At 43.5% G+C, this 25,373-nt stretch overlaps 1 protein-coding gene across 8 annotated transcripts in view; it reads left to right on the top strand.

The window, feature by feature from the left end:
* The window catches only part of CFAP43 (cilia and flagella associated protein 43), a 95,446-nt gene that overhangs the window by 67,127 nt on the left and 2,946 nt on the right, over window positions 1-25,373 (top strand). For 6 of the 8 annotated variants that reach the window (XM_030569104.1, XM_030569102.1, XM_030569103.1 and 3 more), the window contains 12 exons: window positions 3,736-3,942; window positions 6,464-6,553; window positions 12,012-12,089; window positions 14,007-14,132; window positions 15,488-15,607; window positions 15,989-16,096; window positions 17,180-17,266; window positions 17,733-17,821; window positions 18,468-18,675; window positions 20,185-20,297; window positions 20,971-21,133; window positions 24,505-24,669. In XM_030569104.1, the coding sequence (XP_030424964.1) occupies window positions 3,736-3,942; window positions 6,464-6,553; window positions 12,012-12,089; window positions 14,007-14,132; window positions 15,488-15,607; window positions 15,989-16,096; window positions 17,180-17,266; window positions 17,733-17,821; window positions 18,468-18,675; window positions 20,185-20,297; window positions 20,971-21,133; window positions 24,505-24,669 (1,554 nt within the window). Of the gene's footprint in view, window positions 1-3,735; window positions 3,943-6,463; window positions 6,554-12,011; window positions 12,090-14,006; window positions 14,133-15,487; window positions 15,608-15,988; window positions 16,097-17,179; window positions 17,267-17,732; window positions 17,822-18,467; window positions 18,676-20,184; window positions 20,298-20,970; window positions 21,134-24,504; window positions 24,670-25,373 lie in introns of those variants that run through there. The other 2 variants (XM_030569105.1, XM_030569108.1) reach the window with 2 other exon arrangements.

The following is a 25,373-nucleotide window of genomic DNA, read 5'->3' as shown; positions in this document are numbered from 1 at the left end:
TCGATCAAGATACATCTCGCGGGCTATTCATGCTTTTCATCACAAGTTCAACAGGACATTGATATTTGCCTATATGATCACCAAACATTTTCTTACGGGTATCAAGAACTTTTACTCTGAAGTGCGTGTACCTACTCCACCTTTGGACTTGAACTTAATGTTATGCTGCCTCACTGGACCCCCATTCAGACCCTTAGCAACATGCTCTCTGATGCATCTATTGATGAAGGTGGCGTTCTTAGTGACTATCACATCAACCCACCGAGTGGGCGAAGTAGGGGCCCTCCATGCACACCCAGCTTGCACCATCTTTTTCAAGGACAAGGTCACACTAAGACCCCATCCAAAATTTCTACCTAAAGTATCTTCGTCCTTTTACATAAATCAACCAGTCCATCTTCCCTCATTCTTCTCCAAACCTCACGGGAACATGCAGGATTCAGAACTACATATTCTAGACACTGAGTGTGCACTAACATTCTACCTCGACAGAACTAAGCTTTTCAGAAAATCTCCAAGGCTTTCCATTTCCACTACAGAACATTCTAAAGGCTCCATTATCTCTACACAGAGACTATCTGAATGGATCTCTGAGTGCATTCACCTCTGTTATCAACAAAAGAATCTGCAATCCCTGTCAGAGATCAAAACTCACTCTACCAGATCCCTTTCAACTTCAGTGACCTTTCTAAATAATGTACCAACCATAGACATATTTAAAGCAGCCACTTGGGCGTCTGCACACATGTTGGCGTAGTGTTTTGTAATCGAACGGAGTTCAAGGTTGGATGCACTCCTAGGTCTTACTGTGTTATCATCACTTACAGAGGCAACCCTGAAGCCCCTTTCGTCCAATGTGGGGCACTGCTTGATAGTCACCTGAAGTGGAGCACTCGCAGAGACGTTCCTAGAAGAAGAAGAAGAGAAGGTTACTCACCTTGTTCAGTAACTGAAGTTCTTCAAGATGGATGTCCACGTCCCTGTGAGTGCTCCACTACCTCCCCTCTTCCCCTTTACTTTGGAGTTCAATTTCCAGACTCTACAGTATTAAAGGAACCAAGGCGGGTTGGTTAGCGCACACTAGATAGGCACCAACAGCGGTGCGAGATGGGGACAACGCATGTGTGACCCGGACAGACACTACTGCTGAAATTCTCTGATCAAAGGCACAGGGACGTACCAACACTTGAAGTGGAGCACCCACAGAGACCCCCATCTCAAAGAACCTCAGTTACTGCACAGTGTGAGTAACCTTCTCTTTCTGCTGAATTGTATCTCATCTGCTACACAGCTTTAGTACTGATTATGCCAGAAATAGGTTAGACAATCATGAACAAAAATATTTATCATTACACGCAAATTGTATGTGGCTAGGTATCTTGAAACATGCATTTTGAATAGCCTAATTCAACCACTGATTACACTGGTCTACAATTTTTGAGAAGTCGTCTGCTTCAGAGATAAAATGTGATATTTATTATGTATTTTGATGTGCTGAATTCAAATATGACAATTAAAGCAACTGATTGGCTACTGTTTCTAAGATATTTAAGTTTTTACATTTTATGTCTATGTATATTGTGTAGATAGTAGAGTTTTAATCATAAATTGTAATCCTAGGTCTTTTCATGTGTTTATGGTTGCTTTACATGATGATATTTCACCTGTCCTGTTTATGTAACACTTTAAAAATCAGCAAAAGGGTTATATCAATAAAATTTATTATGAAACAAAAGGCAAAAAACTATTATGTACATAGTTTAGTCCTATTCAGTGTCTACTCAGCGCTTCTTGGCTTGTCTCTTGTATTCATTAAATGGAGCATCTCTTGTGACTGTCCAGCAATAGTCTGCAAGCATTGATGGGCTCCATTTGCCCTGATAGCCTGCCAGGAGATTCCACTGCTGTAGTCTGGAACTCAACAGCTCTGCCTTACTCTTGGGTAGTTCCAAATCCCTGACAAGGTCATTCAGTTCACCTTGTGTTATGAGGTATGGTTCAGAGGAGGAGGATGGGAAAAAATGTGGGTCCTGTGACATTGATGGTTCAGGACCGGAAGTTTCATCCTCTTCCTCTTCCTTGTCTGACTCAAGTGAGAATGATTCTGGTACATCAGGAACTGGCAGTCCTTCTCCGTGGGGTACTGGGCGTATAGCTGATGGAATGTTTGGATAATGCACAGTCCACTTTTTCTTCTTTGACACACCTTTCCCAACTGGAGGCACCATGCAGAAGTAACAATTGCTGGTATGATCTGTTGGCTCTCTCCAAATCATTGGCACTGCAAAAGGCATAGATTTCCTTTTCCTGTTCAACCACTGGTGAAGATTTGTTGCACAAGTGTTGCAGCATATGTGTGGGGCCCACCTCTTGTCCTGACCTCCAATTTTGCAGCCAAAATAAAAGGTGATAGGCTTTCATAACCATAGTGGTTATACTGTGCTTTTGTGATGCAAAAGTCACTTCACCACAAACATAGCAGAAGTTATCTGCACTGTTCACACAAGTATGAGGCATCTCTGCTCACTTTGGCTAAACAGAAATGTGTCCCTTTGCAAAATCAAACACTGACAAATAAGAGAGCACGACACTGTATGATTTCTAGAGCTAATGATATAGGGCAATTTGTTCAGCAGAGTGATGTAAACTTCGTTATGACTGCATCATCCATGACTTCTAGGAATAACATGATGCAATTCATTATCATATATGACGCAATACCAGCTACAGATTGCATCATTCATTGTTTTGCCTAAAAAGCAAGTACTGTCCAAACCCAGTCATAGATTTATTCATAGATCCAGTCAAAGATGTATTTTAGTCATTTCTGGTTTAAATTGAGATCCCTTCCCTTTATAACTCACTTATCCTCCGCCATTCCCAAGTCAAGGGTCGTATATAGTGACCCAATAGCATATCTTGAAAACTAGAGCCAATCAACAATTTTAAGCATCATTTTCATTCAGTGACCCAGAATTAGTAAAGTTGGACTACATTTATTTCAGAAGCATTTTGGCTGTAGAGCAGTGTTATGTTTCATTCTAGTATAATAGGCATAATAGGAAAGATGCATATTTTTCTTCTTAATAATCCAGTTCTCTCCATTGAGATAAATTACATAGACTGAAGGAAGATTTTATCCACTTAGAATACAGGCTTTTAAAAATCGTTATTTGACCTCTGCTTTGTTTCACACACTTGAAACACTAATTTCATTTTGTACTTTATGTGCATAAATATGTACTATATAATACAGTTCCATTCAGAAGCAATTTTAAGTTTACAGACTACAGCACTCTAAAGCAGGAAATAAAATTAAGATTGCCCACACAACCTAAACTCTGCTGCCTTTGTGTATATGTTTTATCATAGTATCTAATCATGTATTCCCAGGTTAGAAACCAATGTTTGCCTAATTTTTTAAATCTATTTTTAACAGTATGTTATTTACAACAGTGGCTTTGCCAGATGGTATGACGTATCAGAAAAGGCATGGAATAATTCTAAGGAATCAGAAGAAATAAGTTTTAGCTCTGTCTCCCATTTTCCCCATCTCAGTTATCATTCGCATGCTTAATAAAACTAAAATTTTGCATTTAGGGCTATTATGAAAGAGGTGTGGTAGCTTGCATACACAGACACACTTGGTTTTCTGTCTTCTGACTTGTTGGTGCATGGTGTCCAGTCAAGAAAGATGTGACCCTTTCAGTGTTGCCATTTCCTTGTGTGGTTCAGGACATCATTTACAAAGTGAAAACTGCCTTTAATAAGGAGTTTGACACCGTTGCTCGGCAGAAGGAGCAGGAGATTGCACGTGTAAAGGAAAGGAACCTGAGGATCCAAGAAATTGTGGAACAGCTCGAACTCCAGGAGGAGGTCTGGGAGCCAGCTCTGACAGATGATGAGATACCAGAGCGAGCTCTCACTGTCGAGGATTCAGAGGTATCTGAAAACTAAATCATTCCCTTTTATCCACTTGTGCAAACTTAGTTCTCTGGTTCACCATCATTTTGAGCCATTATGTCAGTATAAAGAAAGTAGCCATAAAACTGATGTCTATATACACATTCACCCATTTTTGTACTCTGCCTTACCTTGGATGTTCCAGTTTTTGGTGGAAGATTCTGAATAATTCAGTCTGCAGAGTGGAAAGAAATGTGTAAAAATCTTTGTAAAAAAGTTAAATTTAGTGCTTGTAAAGATGCTAGACTAACATCTCTGGAAAACAAAACCTTCTGTTTATCCATAGAACATGTACAGCATGGCATGGACAGTAGACTCAAACAGTTACCGTGCCCGGACAACATGCCTCAACCCTGACCTGGAGGGACCACTTCTGTGGCAGAGAGAGCATGTTTTAGTTTCTCTGTTCATCTCTGAGTCCCATGCAGTAGTTATCAGTAAGGGTGTGTGATACAGCATGGCCAGAGGGCAGCAGGAGAGTGTTAGCAGGGAGCCTTATTCCCTGCAAGAGGAGGAAGGTTTGCTATAGATTAACTAGAGCACCTGAAGCCAATTAGAGCACCAGCAGCCAGTCATGTGATAAAAACCCCTGCTTCAGTCAGACAGTGTGGGAGTTGGAGCAGGAAGGTTTGGTTGGAGCAGACAGCAGTTTGAAGGAGTTGGAGAAGAGAACAGTTTTGAAGAGAGACAAAAGGAAAGTTTGGAGGAGTGCTGCGGTGGGCTGAGAAATCCAGAAAAACCCTAGGTAAGGGGCACCTGGCTTGTGTAGAAGGAGGGCAAGAAGCCCCTTCCCAAGCTGAAGGGCAGGAGAGCGAAGTAGCCCAGGGGAAGGAACCGCTAGTTCAAGTGGTTCACCACAAACCTCAGGGCCCCTGGGTTGGGACCTGGAGAAGAGGGTTGGCCCAGGCCCCTCCCTCTCCACTCCCCTCCTCAAGGACACTAGTGGAGTAATTAAAATACCGGTTCAGAGGCAAGCAATGGCACCCTGAACCTTCCCCAAAGAAGAGAGAGCATGAGACCCAGCATAACAACAGTACTGGCAGTTTGCCACAGGTGTTAACTGTGAAGTGGATATTTAGCCACTAGAAACTGAACTGAGATCACTACTTTGTTTCATACAAACCATCAGATGGTAACAATTTTGTTGCTGCAAACCTATGATGGATTGTGATGGGACTTAGAGTGAAAGTCTCTTATGTTGTTTCACACATTTGTTTTTTCAATGTGATGTCTTCACAGGCAATCATCTGCCTTCTGTACAATGTCTGAATTTATCCCAAATCGGCAGTTTTAGCAGGTGCTAGTATCTATCACTTTGGTGTCAAAGCATAGATAGCATAGTACCTCTAAATTCAATTAGCAGGTTATGAATCATCACAAAATTCCTGGCATACACTACTCTGTTAATCTGATCTACACTTTTTCTCTCTGTCTTCTCTCCCAAAACGAGATTTGGTTGCGGGATCCCCTTTAATTTCAGGTTCGTGCATTCCTCTACATCATGTCAGTCCTGAAACACACATGCCATCACCTTGTTTTGTGTGACATACACACTAGTGTTGGTATTTTTGCCAAATGTAGAAGGTACTCAGAGTCCATGGGTTCTAGATCTAGAACAGAACTTGAGCCTTTTAATGTTTGACTTAAGTGTTGCAGTATAACTGGAGGCAGAGTAATACAAAACCCTGAAGGAGAGGACACAGGGAGCTTGAATTTACAGTAGACAAAGGAATCAGTGACAGGATACAAGGAAGGGAGTAATGATAGTAGTGTGGTTTTAGGCTACGTCTACACTACAGGATAAATTCGAATTAGCTTAAACCGATTTTATAAAACTGATATTATAAAGTCGATTGTGCGCGTCCACACTAGGTACATTAATTCGGTGGTATGCGTCCATGGTCCGAGGCTAGTGTCGATTTCTGGAGCGGTGCACTGTGGGTAGCTACTGTAAAATAATGAGGCCAATAGCATCAATTTGCGTCCACACTAACCCTAATCCGATATAGTAATATCGATTTTAACATTATTCCTCTCGTTTTGTAGGAGTACAGAAATCGATTTAAAGAGCCCTTTAAATTGATATAAACAGCAGTGTAGTGTGGACGGGTGCAGCGTTAAATCGATTTAACGCTGTTAAAATCGGTTTAACAGCGTAGTGTAGACCAGGCCTTAGATTAGTTAGATGAGGGAGAAGTTCCAGTCCCCTCCATTCCAATACCACAAAACCCAGATGCATAACATACAAAACACAATCTACAGGAGGAAAAATGGAAAAAGCTTGTGTGTTTAGTTTAGAGCATGGCTTTTGGACTATCAGCAGAGAATTCTGTACTGTATATTCACAAGGGAGTGAACATTTTGAGGAGTATTACTTAGAGCAGCGATACAAAGAAATAAGCACTCTAGCCCGTATTATGTTTTTCTAAAAATTCATTGTCAGTTCAGTTAAAGAACCTACCCAGAGGAAAACCTGAGCTTATTCTCTTTGTCTTCACAGATTAAAGTAGAAAAATACCTTACCCCACAGCAGAGAGCGAAAGCGGAGATGATGGCTAAGATTGAAATGGAAAGACGACTTGCTGCTCTGGTACTTTTGTTGAAGCAGTGTTTTCCTTGCTAAATATCTTCAATTTTGTTTAATAATGTTAATTTTGTATCGGTACATTCTACTCACTTAGCATTGGGGAATTATTGCAATTATAGTTAAATATATTACAGTCCAGTTCCTTCACCATCCCTTACAAATCAGAACTAAATAGAGATCATAGAATCATAGAATATCAGGGTTGGAAGGGACCTCAGGAGGTCATCTAGTCCAACCCCCTGCTCAAAGTAGGACCACTCCCCAACTAAATCAGATCTTAGGTTTAAGTTAGGGGTGCTATTTAAAAAAATATTTAGTGTTGGTGAAAGGTGTCAGCTTGACAGATTTTAAGACTGGATAGTGTTCTAAAAGATGTGCTCTAGCTCAATCAAAAGTTATGGGCTTGATACAGATATTTTTGGGTGAGGCTTTTTGGCCTGCATTTTGCAGGAGTCAGACTAGATGATCACAATAGTCCCTTCTGACTTTAAAAAGTATGTATCTGTGACAGCCTTGAAGAAATATCTGGCCACAGAATAGGTATAACATAGGCAGTGATAGTGGAACCTTCCCTCACAATAAACCTTGACCACCTAATAAGAGTGAGTAAGTAAGTAGGTCATGCCTGTGCCTCCATTGACAAAACAGTTACTAACCTTTCCGTAACTGTTGTTCTTCGAGATGTATTGCTCATGTCCATTCCACATTAGGTGTGTGCACACTGCGTGCATAGTTGCCGGAGTGGTATCTATTGGGCTGGCTCTAATACCCTCTCGTGCTGTGCACTCATGTGCCGGTATAAGGGGCCGAGCCAGCCCTGCACCTTCTCAGTTCCTTCTTGCCAGCTAACTCCAACCGAGGGAAAGGAGGGTGGGTCATGGAGTGGACATGAGCAACACATCTCAAAGAGAAATGATGGAAAGGTCAGTAGCCGTTTTTTCTTCTTCGAGTGCTTGCTCATGTCCATTCCACGTTAAGTGACTCTCAAGGAGGTGGATTCAGAGTTCATGGACATGTGGTTTGCAACACTGCCCTACCAAATCTGGCATCATCTGTAGCCTGCTGGGTGATGGCATAGAGGGAAGAGAAGGTATGTATTGATGACCAGGTCATTACCCTGCAAATGTCCTAGATCAGGACCTGGGCCAGAAATGCCGTTGATGAAGCCTGAGCTCTCGTGAAATGAGCAGTCAAGATGGCAGGTGATGAGACATCCACCTAATCACAACATGTACGAATGCAGGAAGTGTTCCAGGATAAAATTCTCTGGGCTGAAACTAATAGGCCTTTCATCCTGTCTGCTACTGCCACGGAATGCTGTGTGGATTTACGGAATGGCATGGTCCTTTCTATGTAGAAGGCCAGATGTGAAGATGCTGCTTCTCCACATTCTTACGCAGTTCTGGGAAGAAAACTGGCAGAAAAATAGCCTGATTACTATGAAACTGCAAAACCACCTTCGGGAGGAATGCGGAGTGGAGGCAAAGTTGTACCTTGTCCTTAAAGAACACCGTATACAGGGGTTCGGATGTAAGGGCCCTGATCTCTGAGACCCGCCTGGCTGAGGTAACGCTACCAGGAAGCCGGCCTTCCATGATTGATACAACAAAGGGCACAATGGTAGCAACTCAAAGGGAGGGCCCATGAGCCTTGACAGGACCAGGTTTAGGTCCCACGGAGGAATGAGTTCACGAATTTGAGGGTAAAGTCTCTCTGAGCCCTTGAGGAAGTGTATGGACATTTCATGAAAAGACGGACCTACCGTCCACCAGAGGGTGGAAGGTGGAAATGACTGCTAGGTGTACCATAATCGACGATGTGGCTAGGCCCTGTTGTTTCAGATGAAGCAGATACTCCAGCACAGACTGGAGTGTTGACCTAGTGGGTGAGAGGCCTCGCTGGGATGACTCCACGGAAAAACGCTTCCACTTGGCAAGATAAATCATCCATACCCTTTCCTACTACCTAGCAATACCTGGTGGACTTGCTCCAAACAGCCAGTTCAACCATGGGGCTTCCACATGGTCAGGTGAAGGGCCTTGAGGTTTGGGTGGAGCAGCTGGCCGTGATCTTGTGAGATCAGGTCTAGGAGGGGAGGGCGTGGCAATGGGGTCTCTACTGACAGGTCCAATTATGTGCTGAACCAGGGCTGGTGTGGCCATGCTGGGGCTATGAGAATAAACTTTGCTCTGTCCCGCTTGACTTCGAGTAAGACTTTATGCACGAGAGGAATGGGAGGAAATGCACAGAACAGATGCTTTGTGAGTGAGCCTGGGTTTTGCACCCAGACAGAGAGCAAAACTATTGTCTCTTCCTGTTTTGCTTGATTTGTGAACATGTCTATGAGGGGAGTCCCTCACCAATGAAAGATGATCCTGGCTATATCAGGGCAAAGGAACCACTCATGGTGAGAGGAGAAAGATCTGCTTAGGTGATTTGTCAGATTGTTCTGGGCTCCCAGAAGATGAGAAGCTTCAAGGTGGATTGAATCCATCACACAGAATTCTCACAAGCGAATAACCTCTTAACAGAGTGGGGAAGAGCGTGCACCTCCCTGCCTGGTGTTGTAAAACATGGCTGCCGTGTTATCCATAAGAACTTGCACAATCTTGCCTGCAATCTAGGGTAAAAACACTCTGAGCTCTCTGACATTTATGTGCAAGGAGAGCTCCTCCTGGGACCACAGACCTAGAGTCCTGAGGTGCTCCATGTGAGCCCCCCAACCTAGCTCAGATGCATGTGAGATTTGGGATACTGCATTTTTGGAGACTGATGATGAGAATGCCCAAGCCTACTGATCGGGGATCCCTTCACTAGTCGAGGGAGGCAAGGACCGTGGCTGGAACTGTAAGCACCAAGTCCAAATGGTGGTGGCTCAGCGAGTATACCAAGGGCAGCCAAGCTAGAAGGGGTCTGAGGTGCGGTCTCGTGTGCTACAACACGTATGTGCATGTGACCTAAAAGCCTGAGGCAGAAATAAGCTGTTGTGATGGGCCGGGCCTTGACCTGCTATATTAGAGATGACATTGTCTGGAAGTGAGCCTCTGGGAGGAAGGCTCTGGCCCATGTGGAATCAAGCACTGCACCAATAAACTCTATCCTCTGAATGGGAACAAGAGGTGACTTCTGCTCATTTATCAATAGCCCCAGGCCTCAGAAAATAGCTTGGATCAGGCAGATGCTGGCTCTCATATAGGCCTTGGACCAGCACTTGATCAGCCAATCATTGAAGTAAGGGCAGATTCATACCCCTGACCTCTGAGGAAGCCTCCACCACTACCATGCATTTTGTGAAAACCTGAGGGGCTGCTGACAGGCCGAAGCGGAGGACGGTGAGTAAGTAGTGAGTCAGGTTCACAATGAACCTGAGGAACCTTCTACGACCCCGAAAAATGAATATGTGGAAATAGGCATCTTTCAAGTCGAGGGCAGAGTACCAGTCCCCTGGATCCAGGGAGGGAATAATGGAGACCAGGGAGACCATGCGGAACTTCAGTTTCTTGAGATAATTGTTGAAGCAGTGCAGGTCTAGGATGGGTTGGAGACTCCCTTTGGCCTTCAGGATTAGAAAATAACGGGAGAAAACCCTTTCCCTCTCAAGTTCTGAGGAGTTTCCTACATGGCCCCTCGGAGGGCTTGCACCTCCTGGACTAGAAATTGCTCGTGAGGAGGGTCCCTGAAGAGGGACAGTAATGATGGGAGGGTGGAAGAAAACTGAAGGGTATAACCTTCCTCCACCATAGTCAGCACCCAATGGTCCAAGGTGATGAGGGACCACGCTGGGTTGAAGTAGGAGAGTCAGTGTGAAAACAAAAAGGAGGCAGGATCTGGTAGGTGAACTGACATAACGCCCTCGAGCACCCCTTCACAAGTTGTACTTGGAGCCTGCTGGATGTCTGTGAGGGCCCAGTAGAGAGGCTGAAGCGGATGGGGGCGGTTGCCTGTGCTTAAAATCCCTGCTTCATTTCTTAAACAGGTCCTGACGTGGTGGCGGAGACGGAAAGCTGACTGGTTGCTGAGGTCTGAAGCGCTTCCTCAAAGGTGTTGGAGCACAAAGGCACAAAGACTTGAGAGTGGCCCTAGAGTTCTTCAGGCCATGGAGCTTTGCATCTGTCTGTTCAGAGAACAGGGAAGTTACCTCAAATGGGAGGTCCTGAATGGACAGCTGAATGTCCGGTGGTAGAACCAAGGATTAGAGCCAAGAGCACCTTTGCATGTCTACCGCCGATGCCATAGTTCTGCCAGCCATGTCAGCTGTGTTTAGGGCCACCTGGAGGTGGGCCCTGGCTATAGCCCTCCCTTCCTCCACAAGATGGCAGAAGTCCTGTCTGAACTCCTGGGGCAGTGAGTCCTTGAATTTTGACAGGGAGTCCCAGACGTTATAGTTGTACCTTCCTAGCAAGGTCTGCTGGTTGGAAATGCAAGCTGTAAACTCCTAGTAGGATAAATCTTTCTACCAGACAGGTCCATCTTCTTTGAATCCTTTGCCTTAGGGGCTGCACCTTGCAGCCATTGTCTGTCTCTTTCATTGGCTACTACAACCATAAGGGATCCATGAGGGAGGTGGGAATATAGATACTCATACCCTTTGGCAGCAATGAAGTACTTTTTCTCTGCTCTTTTTGAAATGGGGGGCAGAGAGGATGGGGGTCTGCTATTGGTTTCTGACTGGACCCATAACAGTCTCATTGAGGGGTAGGGCCACTGCAGCCAAAATGCCTATCAGGCTCTGGGAGGATTCTTTAAGCACCTCCACTTCCAGCCCTAGGTTCAGAGCTGCCCTTTACAATAGCTCTTAGTGAGCTCTGAAGTTGCACTGAGGCGTGAAGCCGCTCAACCCCAACTGCTTCATTTGAGAAGGAAGAAGTCTGCACTGGCGGGGGCCTTCCCCCTCATCTTCTGCACTGATCACATCATCTAGTACCAAGTCCTGAATATTGGTACTGGGCTCGGTACCGAAGTCTGGGTCGGGTGCTGGTCACTGTGACAGAGGAGCCCTTCTCTCAGACACCACCGAGAATAAGCATCTGAAAGGCAGACCCAGTATTGAGGGAAAAACCCATGGATTCCAAAAAGGTCATTGAACCTGCATAGCCCACTTTCCAGTGGGCCAAGCACCAGTAGGGATGCCTTCACCAGGATCTGTTGGATGCCGATGCCAGTGAGGAAAAAAATCTCCAGGGACTATGCACACCTAACATGGAATGGAAAAGAGCAAGCAATCTAAGAAGAACCTCCCTTCTGAAAAAACTAGGGTGCCCATTGTATTGATAGTTGCTTGATAAATGGGCATCTGTCCACCAAAAATCAGACTGAGATTGCTAATGTATTTCACATAGGTCAGCATTTCATTCACTGGCAACATATCACAGATTCTCATTGGCACCGTAGAAGTGAAAGGCCTAAGCCATCCAAGTACCCTGTTCTGCAGCATTTTCTTTTCATTTGTTATCTTTTCCAGAACAGTGCAAGACAACGTGCCCTTTATGATATGATGGGTGGGGTCCTAGAAATCAAAAAGGAAGACATCTTGAAGATAGTGAGTTGTTTCTGTCATATAATTTAAAGTAACAGTTGTGATTAGAACTGAATAAAATTCACCATTTTTGAATTCTAACTGGAATTCCAAGAATTTTTAAAGGACAGAAATGGTGAAAATTTGCCTTAAGCACCACTCCGGAGAAAATGTTTTGTCATAAGAATTGTGTTGAAAGAGGAAACCTTTGATATTTTTGTATAAATATGAATTTTCACTAGCAATGCAAATATTTTTAAAGGAGTTAAGCAATGGAACAAGATAACCCGAGAGGTTGTGGAACTCTTATAATTGGAGCTATTCCAGGTGAGACTACACCTTGCTAACAGGGATGATTTAGGGACATTGAATCAATCCTGCTACTGTACAGAAGAATGGATGGGAAGATCAATCCACTATAGTTCCCTTTCAAGTCAGGTTTCAGAGTAGCAGCTGTGTTAGTCTGTATCCGCAAAAAGAACAGGAGTACTTGTGGCACCTTAGAGACTAACAAATTTATTTCAGCATGGGCTTTCGTGAGCTACAGCTCACTTCTTCAGATGCACAGAATGGAACACACAGACAGGAGATATTTATACATACAGAGAATATGAAAAGATGAGAGTATGCATACCAACAGGAAGAGTCTAATCAATTGAGATGAGCTATTGTCAGCAGGGGAAAAAAAACCTTTTGAAGTGATAATTAAGATGACCCGTAGAAGGTGTGAGAAGAACTTAACATAGGGAAGTAGATTCAATTAGTGTAATGACCCAGCCATTCCCAGTCTCTGTTAAGGCCTGAGCACAATTAACTCAGGCCTTAACAGAGACTGGGAATGGCTGGGTCATTACACTAATTGAATCTACTTCCCTATGTTAAGTTCTTCTCACACCTTCTACGGGTCATCTTAATTATCACTTCAAAAGGTTTTTTTTCCCCTGCTGACAATAGCTCATCTCAATTGATTAGACTCTTCCTGTTGGTATGCATACTCTCATCTTTTCATGTTCTCTGTATGTATAAATATCTCCTGTCTGTGTGTTCCATTCTGTGCATCTGAAGAAGTGAGCTGTAGCTTACGAAAGCTCATGCTGAAATAAATTTGTTAGTCTCTAAGGTGCCACAAGTACTCCTGTTCTTTCAAATCAGATGATTCTAGGAGACCCAAGTTAAGCAGTGACCATAGGAATTTAGTGTGTCGGCTTCATTTGCTTCAGAGGTGACGTGCTAATGCTGTAGAGTGAGTAGCACATATAGATACCTGACTTGGTATTACTTCTTCAATGGCCATTTCTTAAACGGTTTTGGCCTTGATCTTAGGAGAGGCTGCTTCGCTCTACCTTCTACAGCAAAGGAAGCCTGATGCAATAATACAGGGAGAAAACATCTGCTGTCAAAGTAAAATGGTGCTCTAGAGTGAAAAGGTAAGAGACCCAAGTACCCTGTCTAAAGCTGATGTGTTTTCAGGAAATGAAAGTTCATCTTGGCTTAGGAGTTAATTAAAGGATTTGTAATGGAAAAACGGATCTTGTAGCAATAATAGTAGTACTGAGCTTGCCGTAAAATTTCACTTGTATTTTACTGTATCTGATGATTTTCTGTGAGAGAATGAAAGCAAAAATAGCCATGTCACTCACACCATAACCATTGGTGCTGCTAGGAGGTGTAAGTTAGTGCTCCATCCCATGCAGATGCTGCGGGTTCAACACTGGTGTTACTCCAGGAAGTCAAGGAACATAAAATAGGGCCAAATCAGAGGAGCAGAGATATACGTTCTTTGGGCCCAAGGCTTGTGTAGTTCTTCCAGCTGCTACTAAGATGAAGCTCAGAATAAACTTTGGGAGGTTTGTTACTGGTGCTGTAGGTTCTTTTCCTCGGTGATCTTTAATGGAGAATTGATGTTGCTCATGGATTGTATGACTGTTTTGATATCTTCAGGAGATTCCCCCACCTCCTTTTGTTTCTAAACCTGATACCCTTTGGAATGAAGAAGAAAAGAAAGTATTCAAGGAATATGAGAAAAAAGTTAAGGAGCTGAATGAAGAAAGGGAAAAATACAGAAAGGTAAAATAAAATGAGAAAGGGGGTGATTTTGTTCTGTGTCCTTAAACACAGTTTCTTCTCTTTCTCAGAATTTATTGATATGACCTCTTGGTTTCTTAAGGGGGGGAAAATGAGATTCATTTTAATAAAAAAGATACAAATGCCAATAAGTGTTAAAAATTAACAAAGTTACCTGTGGCATTGTAGAAGCCCCAACTTAAAGCAGAAAAGATGAGACTTCCCTCTGATAACTAGCACATTCTGAGTCTAATTAAACTGCTTTACTGCTTTCCATCACAAATGTACAAATATTTCCAGAGAGATGTTTGGAATTCCATTAACAGAGCTGCAGGGCATGTGGATATCAGATGCACATAATTTCACAATTTTTATTCTTCAAAGAGGAATTTGGGCAGCAGAGCAGTCAGCCTTGCCACACCCTCATTCCAGATGTGTCATTTGTTGGGATCTTTTGGCTGAAAGATCTTTTCTTTTTCTACTATCTTATAACATTGTTTTTGATACTTTTTACTCAAATACAACTTTTGTGTGATGGTGGAAATAAAGGGCTTGATCCTATGAAGCGCTGCATACTCCAATACCCATCATGCCTGGTTTAAACAAATCTGGACTCCTTCTGTATGTAATACTATCAATAAGGTAATGACTCCCCAGAATTTAGCTGAATTCGATGGTTCAATATAGGACTTAGTTAATTCTGAAACAGCTTTCTCAGCTCAGTACTGCTAACTGGAATAAAAACTAATCTTTGGGTAATATTTTCAAGTGCCTAAGTGATGTAGGCTCCTGAGTCCCATTTTTAGGCTCCTCAGTTTCATTGCAATCAGTGGTCAAAGCTATTTCATGTTCTCTCTCTTTTTAAACAGTAAAATAAAAAACCTATTGCTACACACTTTAAAGTTTTGATTTAAATGACTAGGTTTGGGTCTGATTCTCAGCTCCCGTTAACTTCAGCAGGAGTAGAAGGAACTCAGCACCTCACAAGACAGTCCCTATATTGTCAGACCAACATGACTAAAATTTGTTTTTTTGTAAACCTTGGATTTCCGCCTGAGCAGAATATAGTCAAGCTGGCATTCATGGCTTCTGAAGGGGAATGGTCTAATAATGTACATAAATGAGCCATTGTCTGTTTTCTATTTCAGGTCATCACCGTACGATTTTATTTATTTATTTATTTGTATTGCGGTAGAACCTAGGAGCACCAGTCACGGACCAGGGTGGCACCTTACAAACATCACAAAGACGGTCCCTATCCAAAGTGCTCAGTAGTTGTGCATCTCACCACCCACTCACAGATTTAAAAACATGCACATTCTTTTAGCTTTACTACTCCTCTTTCCCCTTCCCCCCAGACACTAGAAACCGAACTGAAGAAACTTCAAACCTCCATTCAGGAAACAACACAAACTTTTGATGACACTGTAAGCAAGCTCTTTGAGCGGAAAGTTAAATCAGAGATGGTCATATACCAGGTAAGGCAGACAGCTTGGATTTCTTATCTCCATCTCCAAGTCACAAAAGTGCTGATCTTTCTCAGGAGCGGCGCCAGGGTTTTTGGCGCCCTAGGCGGGGGGTCCTTCTGCGCTCCTGGTCGTTGGCGGCAATTCTGTGGCGGAGGGTCCTTCCGCGGCTCCCGGTCTTCGGGGCACTTTGGCGGCAGGTCCCAGAGCGAGTGAAGGACCCGCCACAGAATTGCCACCAAAGACCCGGAGCGCGGAAGGACCATCCGCCGCCGAATTGCCGCCGAAGGTGGCAAAATGCCGCCCCCCCCAATCCTAGTGCCCTAGGCGACCGCCTCGGTCACCTAAATGGAAGCTCCGGCCCTGATCTTTCTCCTTACAATCTTTCCATAGGAGGAACTCAAAATAAACAACCTCCTTTACTCTTTGCTGTTGGATGAAGAGCTGAGCACAAGAGAAGCCGGACTGAATCACTTCCTTGACAAGAAGCGGAAGGAGAAGGTGAGTCCAGTACTGGGACTGTAAGTCTCCAACCATTTTCATATGGAACCTGCTTTTTAGAAATAAAAATGTTGCCCAAGCTGCCACAAATAATTTCCCCCATGATTTACACAGCCGTTGATCTATTTTTTTTAATAAGGGTGGCAGACAACCCCTATAATAAAGACACATCTTGGGTATACGCTTCTCCCAGCTTGTCTGGAATTGTGTGTAAATTTCCATACCCTGAGGAAAGCATGCCACTATCTGTCAAATACACAATTTTAGTATCCTGTGGCAGTCTGTAATTTGTGTGGTAGCACTGATACTGCCTTTGGTACAAGAACCTTGCACAAAAGGATATCTAATATTGCCGTCTTTCTTAAAGAAGAAAGTGGTAAATTTGGAGAAATTTGAATTAATTTCTTGAAACTGAAGTTGTCAGGGTTTGCCCACCACTGACAAGCCATGCATAAGCCAACATGGTGACTGAAGTTCAAAATGAACGTTTCTGAACTTGTACACAAGTATATACAGGACTGCAAATGTTCTAGAATGAAAATTCTGACTGCTTTGTCCTGGAAGCTCACCTATTAATCTGTTGTTGGACCAGTTCTACAGACGTGCAAACCTAGGGACCTCTTGCACTAGTTGATCTCACCTGTCATACTATTTCAGAGAGAGAGGCAGACTCTCCGGTACCTAGGGACCACTATCAACACATTACATTGTACCCTGAATTGCACAGTAAGCCATTGCAGTCTATAGAGCACTTGACTATGTGCTTCTTATGACCAACCTCATTAAGCAGTTGGGTAGCTAAATTTTGCACCTGCTGACCCTTCTGTGTGGTCTTTACAGGTAGCCCCATATAGAAAGCCTTGCAGGAATCCAGTTTAGAGATCAGACAGGCACATGGCACATTGAGTGCTGTCTGCGGTGTCTGCTTAGGAGCATGTTACACCAGAGGTGAATTTAACTCAATTGTTGTATCTTAAGCTGAGAAAAGACGTCTCTCCAGCATGTGTAATATGTCTGAATAGCATTCCAACACCTGTGTTTACTTTTAGTTCTGTTCCTGAAATCCATCTGGTTTTGTTACAGCTGAGTACTGCAGAGGCGGTCCAGGTTGCACGAGCGCAAGTTGATGCTTACAGAGAGACCTATGACAACTTAGCAGCTGAAGACAAAGTAAGAGTCCTAGTCATATGTTCAAGCAGATGCAATTGCAGAAAAAATAAAAATGGCTTCAGCGCTTCCTCCATAATATACAGTATTTAGGCCCCAGTTCAGTAGCACACGTAAGCACATGAGTAGTTCCATACAGACTGATGAAACACTGAAGTCAGTGGGAATACTCAGATGCTTAAGTCCTTGGCTAGATCAGGATCAGGCCTTAGCAAGTTTCTTGGGCAAGGACTGTGTCTCTTGCAAAGTGCCAAGACCACTGTCTACACTTAACCTGCTAGTCTCACTTTTTGTAGACACTTCTCTGTGTTTTAAAAAGCACAGCAGACATGGTCGATTCTCATCTCTGAGAGGGGCAATCTATGAAATAGCCCAACTCCACCTAGCACCTTTTAGCATGCCTCATCATTAGTCTATATTTCTAGGATATGTGCATGCGGATGTTTTGCTGTGGTTTTTTCCCTGCTAGATTCTGGAACGTGGCTTTAAAAAGGAATTTTCTGATGTTCCGGCGCATCACATTGAGCATCTTTTCAAACTTTACAAACGCCGACCAAGGTAAAATTCCCCTTTGACTCAAACCATTTTCTACATGTTATTACACCTCTACCCCAATATAACGCTGTCCTCGGGAGCCAAAAATTCTTACCATGTTATAGGTGAAACCGTGTTGTATCGAACTTGCTTTGATCCTCCGGAGTGCGCAGCCCCGCTCCACCCCCCCCCCCGCCCCCCGGAGCACTGCTTTACCGTGTTATATCTGAATTTGTGTTATATCGGGTCGTGTTATATCGGGGTAGAGGTGTATTTTTATCTTTATGATGGGAGAGGACATTCTGTTTTCTGAGCTCTGTGCAGTAGGCCATTGATTACCAATCTGTTTTTAAAACTGCACCTCTGTAATGAGGATGGTCATTAACCATTATTGACGATCAGCTATCATACGGATGACTGACAGACATTTTAAAGCAATCTTCCCCCCTACCCACATTACATATGCTATTTAAAATGTGATTCTAATCATTAATAACCACCCAAAACATGTCTTTTTATGTGTTTTAAATGCTGTTTCCTGGTTGCATGCTGCAAGAGATTGAGAGTGGTGTGAAGTGTTTTTAGTTCTACAAGACCTTGTTCCTTGGAACAAGTAAGAAGAAAGATAAAATATTTATTTTACTATGTATGCCATGGTTGATGACACCAGAGCCCAGAAGATCAAGATGCACCTTGACACTGCTAACCCTTATGGAGATCGGCCAGGCTCAGCCAGAGCTTACAAAGAGGCACTTGCCCATTTAATGAAAGCCATAGATGAAATGGATGGCCCTGAAAACATGCCTGAGGGATTAGAACTCCCTGTCTGGGAACGTTTCTGTTTGGCTAGACGAACAAAAGTGGAAAGCGAACAGCTGGTACGTCAAGTGATTTTCATCAGATTTATTTTGCCACTGATTTACTGTTTGGAATATACTCTTTGATGATTTGGGATCTTAAGCCAGAGCATCAAGTTCTGAGGACTAAGCAAGTGGCAGCACAGTGTAGGTGATCTGTGAGTCCCGAGCTCACTTCCAGAGTTTAGTCATCGCTCTTTAGCAAAGTTCCCTCTTCCAGCAGATACAGAGCAGTATGAATGGCTTCCGAGGAAGCCACATCCTGCTCTCCGCTAAAGAAAGTAAGTGGAAAGTAGGAGCTGTCTAAAAGGATCCTTTCTCATTCTCCTTCCCCATCCCCACCAAAAAAAAAGCAAACCACCAAGGTATTTTATACCATTCTGCATCTGTAACCTACATGTAAATCTGCTGCATTTGTTTACCCTGATGAACACTTCTTCCTTATAGACTCATAGACTTTAAGGTCAGAAGGGACCATTACGATCATCTAGTCCAGGGGTAGGCAACCTATGGCACGTGTACCAAAGGCAGCACATGAGCTGATTTTCAGTGGCAGTCAGACTACCCAGATCCTGGCCACTGGTCCGGGGCTCTGCATTTTAATTTAATTTTAAATGAAGCTTCTTAAACATTTGAAAAACCTTATTTATTTTACATACAACAATAGTTTAGTTATATATTATAGACTTACAGAAAGAGACCGTCTAAAAACGTTAACATGTATTTATTGGCATGCAAAATCTTAAATCAGAGTGAATAAATGAAGACTCAGCACATCACTTCTGAAAGGTTGCCAAATCCTGATCTAGTCTGACCTCCTGCACAATGCAGGCCTCAGAATCTCACCCATCCACTCCTGTAACAAACCCCTGACCTATGTCTGAGTTATTGAAGTCCTCAAATTGTGGTTTGAAGACCTCAAGCTGCAGAGAATCCTCCAGCAAGTGACCCATGCCCCACGCTGCAGAGGAAGGTGAAAAATCTCCAGGGCCTCTGCCAATCTGCCCTGGAGGAAAATTCCTTCCCGACCCCAAATATGGCGATCAGTTAAACCCTGAGCATGTGGCAAGACTCACCAGCCAGCACACAGGAAAGAATTCTCTATTGTAACTCAGATCCCATCCCATCTAACATCCCTGCCTAGAGCATCAAGAGCAAATCCTAACATGTTGATAGAAAGCCATTACACTATTAATTGAGGTTAATGTCACCAAGATGTAATCCTTAAATATCCAAAGATGTAGCCAGGATCCATTTTGCTTTGCTGAAGTGAGAAGGAAATGACACCTTCCTTTCATAGGAACAAAACATGCATCAGTAAAGGGTAAACTTTCAAAGAGCAAGTAAGGACTAAAACTGTGGACTTGCATGGACTTTAATGGGAGTCAGGAAGGTAGCTTGTTCCCTCATCCAGCTTTTCAAAATCTGTTCTTGTGAAGAATGAGCAAAAGAGTCTGTCTACCATTAAAGGTTTTCCTCTACATTTGCAAAGTTCAGTGTGTTCAAGTAGTTGTGATGTTGTTTGCTTAGGTGAAACGGAAAGCCCTGGCGCTAGCGGAGATGCAGGCCTTTCTCCAGACAAGGATGGATGATGATGAGAAGATAAGGATGGACACTGAAAAAATTTTAAATGAACTCAATACGTAATTTTGCTTATTATTCTTACATTCACATTCATCTATACTTTAGCACTCTGCTGACACAGAATTAAAAGTCTAGTGAGAAGTGTACAGTTCTGTACTGCATCACACTTTTCTCTAAAACTCATCTAAGAGACGTAGAGCCCAATTCTGAAAGAGCGTTGACTTCAATGAGAGGTTCAGATGTGTAACACTGTATTTTTCTTATTCTATCAGCTACTACTACACCATCTGGTTCTCATCACCTTTGAGATGGGAGTGTTATTTGGGAACAAACTCCAAGAAGATAATTTATACAGAAAGAAATGTACTTGACTAGGGTGGGGGAGGTTTCTGTGATTCCTTTACAATTATTGATAACATTTTTGTTCGTTCAGTAGGGGCTTTCTCCCTTTTAACTTCTGCTTGACCTGGCTGGGAAGACAAAACAGTCTGTATGGAAAGAAGCACTCACTGTAGGAGCAAATAAGAGAAAACAGGGTGTGAGGGAGCAAACCCTTGCTGAAGCATGCATTTGGTCATTAGCAAACACAAAGAATTATGAAAATCGGAGTGACCCTTTTTGGTTTTCAGATAATTTCCTAATCTTTCTGTTACCCTCTGATCATAGTGAAGATTTAAAATACAAGCATTTTATCAATCACTAAAAACTGCTATTGGTTCTCTGCAATTTTAGGCTACGAGAGGAGAAGATGAGGTTTCAACTGGATTTGACTGTCCAATTTCTGCTTAAACAAGGACAGGTGGAATTGGAGAGTGCTGCTGAGCTAATACCAGATTATACTGATGCTATTCTCCTTCACAAGAGTGTTATTGAAGAGCTGAATTGCACAATCCGGGTAATTTACATTTTCTGGAGGAAATTAAGGGCTTTAAATGAATGGATTTTCCTTTTGGAGACAGCAGCTTTTCATCTAGTTTGACATTGCTGTAATACGTGATTTAATCTCTTTTAATGCATTACCATATACCAACAGGCTCAATTGTCACCTTTTTTTGGACGGTCCTTGAAGCTATTATGAGTTCTGTAACATCTCTAATATAAAGGCTACTATCCTGAGCACTGATCAGTGGCATCCTGATTAGTGGAAAGGCAGCATCTTTAAGCACTATGTCCATTCTGTATACAGAGAATTAATATCCTATACCAGGGGTTGGCAACCTGCGGCACGTGCATGCCAAACATGGCACGCGAGCCGATTTTGAGCGGCACGCAGCCGCCTGCCACAGTCCTGGCCCCCAGCCCAACTCAGCCCTCCCTTCCCCCCCCCCCCGCCCACTGCTCTCCTCTGCGGGGGCAGGAGGCAGAAGCTTGGTTCTGCAACAGCCAAGCTTCTCTCTCCCCCACTTCTTCCCCCAGCATGGTGCTTTCCTGCCCTGCCCCCTCTCTATCCCTGTGCCAATCAGCTGATGGCCCTGGCGAAGGGGAGAGGGAGAGGGAGAGGGAGGGGGAAGAGCGGCAGCGTGTACACAGCTCCCTAGAGGAGAAAGAGAGGTAGGGAAGGAGCCTTGGGGAAAGGGATGGAACAACAGGGCACATCCCTTCCAGCCCTGTGCCCTGAGCCGAGCACCCCTACGAGCCGAGCACCCCAGCCCTCTGCCCTGATGCCCCCCCACACTCCAGTCTTCTGTCCTACACCCCCTTTGCCCTGACCCCCCACACACACTCAGCATTCTGCCCTGCAGCCCCATACCCCCCAGCCCTCTGCCCTGACCCTTGACCCCACTACCCCCCCAGCCTTCTGCCCTACACCCCCCCAGCCCTCATCCCTGAACCCCCCCCACCCCAGACTTCTGCCCTGAACCCCCTCCATGACCCCTGAAACCTCCCCAACCAGATCTGGGGTCCTGGCCGCAGGCCGTGCTCAACCCGCTGCCGGCCTAGGTGAACAGAACCCCAGGCTGGCAGCGAGCTGAGCAGGCTGGCGGTGTAAGACCAGCATTTTAATTTAATTTTAAATGACACCTCTTAAACATTTTGAGAACCTTCTTTACTTTACATACAATAGTTTAGTTATATAATATAGACTTATAGAAAGAGACCTTCTAAAAACGTTAAAATGTATTACCGGCACGCAAAACCTTAAATTAGAGTGAATAAATGAAGACTTGGCACAGCACTTCCGAAAGGTTGCCAACCCCTGGCTTATATCCTTATATGGGTCAGATCTTCAAAAGTGATCATTTCGACATCAAAATAAGTGGCCTAGGGTCAAGTGTGACCAGCTAAATCCAGGTAGAAGGTATTAACCTGTGTTTACATATGGGAAAAGGGCCTGGCTAGGTTAGGGCTAGCTGGCACATGTTAACTAACCCCAACCTCTTTTCCTAATCTTCACAATCCCATTAAAGGTTTGGAGGCTGGGGGAGTGGTTTGTTCTAGCCCAGGGCTAGGCAACCTATGGCACGTGTGCCGAAGGTGGCACGTGAGCTGATTTTCAGTGGCACTCACACTGCCCGGTCCTGGTCACCAGTCCGGGGGGCTCTGCATTTTAATTTTAAGTGAAACTTCTTAAACATTTTAAAAAATTTATTTACTTTACATACAACAATAGTTTAGTTATATATTATAGACGTATAGAAAGAGACCTTCTAAACAATTAAAATGTATTACTGGCACGTGAAACCTTAAATCGGAGTGAATAAATGAAGACTTGGCACATCACTTCTGAATGGTTGCCGACCTCTGTCCTGTATACCACTCCTACATTCCCCTGTTGTGCAGTCATGTCAGGTAACTGAACGTTGGGTTACAATGAAACTTCCAAAAATTAAGTGATTCTCCTTCAATATAAAGGTGAAATTGTGGGATCATACAAATTTCATTTTTCATACTCACAATAAAGGTTATTTTCTTGCCATCCCAGCTGCATAAAAATTTGCTTTTTATTTCTACCACATACAACCTTCAGTGGTAACTGCAAAATTCCTGACACTGGGACAAGTTCAAATATCGTAGAGGAAAAATGCTTAGGCCCACATTTTTAAAGGTATTTAAGCATTGCTATGCTCACTATTGTAATGTCTACCCAATTTAGGAGACTTAATGTCATTTCCAAAAAAGATTTAGGCACTTAGGAGCTAAAATTCCATTGACAGGCACCCAAATCACCTTTGAGACCGACAGGCTCCTAAATTAATTAGGTGTATTGCAAGGCTGAGCTCAGCAATGCCTAAATACCTTTAAAAACCTGGGCTGTAGCACTTATATAAGGTGGGGGGACAGACAGGAATTGACTGCAGTTTGTTTCACCCTCATCTATGATACAAGGCTTAAGCAGTAGCATTAATTTAAAGTGTCAGCAAAAGGCAACAAGTGCCATAAAAAAGAAGATAAGAATGGCCATACTGGGTCAGACCGATAGTCCATCTAGCCCAGTATCCTATCTTCTGACTGGCCAAAGCCACATGCTTCAGAGGGAATGAACAGAACATGGCAATCAAGTGATCCATCCCATCAACTCCCAGCTTCTGGCACTCAGAGGCTAGGGACACCCAGAGCATGGGGTTGCATCCCTGACAATTTTGGCTAACAGCCATTGATGGACCTATCCTCCAGGAACTTATCTAATTCTTTTTTTAACCCAGTTATGAGTTTTGGCCTCCACAACATCCCCTGGCAATGAGTTTCACAGGTTGACTGTGCATTGTGTGAAGTACTTCCTTTTTTTTTTTGTTTTAAACCTGCTACCTATTAATTTCATTGGGGGACTCCTAGTTCTTGTAGTATGTGATGGACAAATATCAGTTCCTTATCCATTTCCTTCACACCAGTCATGATTTTACAGACCTCGATCCTATCACCCCTTATTCATCTCTTTTCCAAGCTGAAAAGTGCCAGACTTTTTAATCTCTCCTCATATGAAGTTGTTCTATACCCTTAGTCGTTGTTGCCCTTCTCTGTACCTTTTCTAATTCTAGTGTGGTTTTGAGATGGAGCAACGAGAACTGCATGTACTATTCAAAGTATGGACCAACCAGGGATTTGTATAATGGCATTATGATATTTTCTGTCTTTATACCTTTCCTGATGGTTCCTAACATTGTTAGCTTTTTTGACATGAAGTCTGTCTGGACACCAGCCTCTGAAAAGGATTGCAGTGTAGCACATTAAAATTACTGAAATTAGAAACTGGGAGTCCTGTCTATGCTGTTACAGCAAAAAATTATTCCATAATCCATAAATTATGCTAAAATTAATCTTTTTCAGGCTCAAGGAGAAAAGAAAATTGCTAGTATGGTGGAAAGTAAGGACTTCTCTAAAGGGATATTTCAGCTGGAATGGGAACATAAAAAAATGAAGATGCTGATGGAAGATCTAAACCAGAGGGCTCGGGATATTCAAAATCTGCATGTTTCAAGAGATCGCCAGCTAGTAAGTAACTCTGAAATTGAGATTTTTATCTGGAGAAAAGCTGCTGTTCATGTTTGTACCATTATTTGTATTCTTCAGTTGTCCTACATCTACAGGGAAACCTAGCCCAAGCTAGGTTTAAGGACTAAATTTTGCTTTGACATTTGTGTAACTCTGAAGTCTTTGGAGTTGTACTAGGTGTAACTAGGCCTGGGAAGATACGATTAAAATCATTAGTCAGTGGTAAATGTCAGTTTCACCTGATGCTCAGAAAGAGAACCCCCGCTCTCAAAAAAATCCATCAATAACAGTTGGCAAGTGCAGACTCCCCTGGACCTAGTTCCTACAGGGATCTGCTGTCACTGGCCCCTGGCCGTGCAGGAAGCCTTCTGCAGCTGTGCTGTCACAGGCCCACTCAGTTACTCAGCAGTGGAGTTAGGGTGACTAGATGTCCCAATTTTATAGGAACAGTTCCAATTTTGGGGTCATCTTCTTATATAGGCTCCTATTACTCCCCAGTCTCGGTGCCGATTTTTCACACTTGCTGTCAGGTCACCCTAAGTGGAGTATGCAGGACTGTCCCCTGGACCTGGCTAGGGGTCTCTGCTGGACCAGGACCACAGCCTCACCTTCACTTGGGTGCGTTGGGCCCCTCAGCTATGCAAGGAACCTCTTACAGCACTGCTATCAGTGCTACCCTAACTCCCTCCTCCCCCCACTTAATT

This window comes from Gopherus evgoodei, chromosome 7 (genome assembly GCF_007399415.2).
Source record: "Gopherus evgoodei ecotype Sinaloan lineage chromosome 7, rGopEvg1_v1.p, whole genome shotgun sequence".
In the NCBI taxonomy this organism is placed as follows: domain Eukaryota; kingdom Metazoa; phylum Chordata; order Testudines; family Testudinidae; genus Gopherus; species Gopherus evgoodei.
This window is presented reverse-complemented; position numbering and strand designations above follow the sequence as displayed.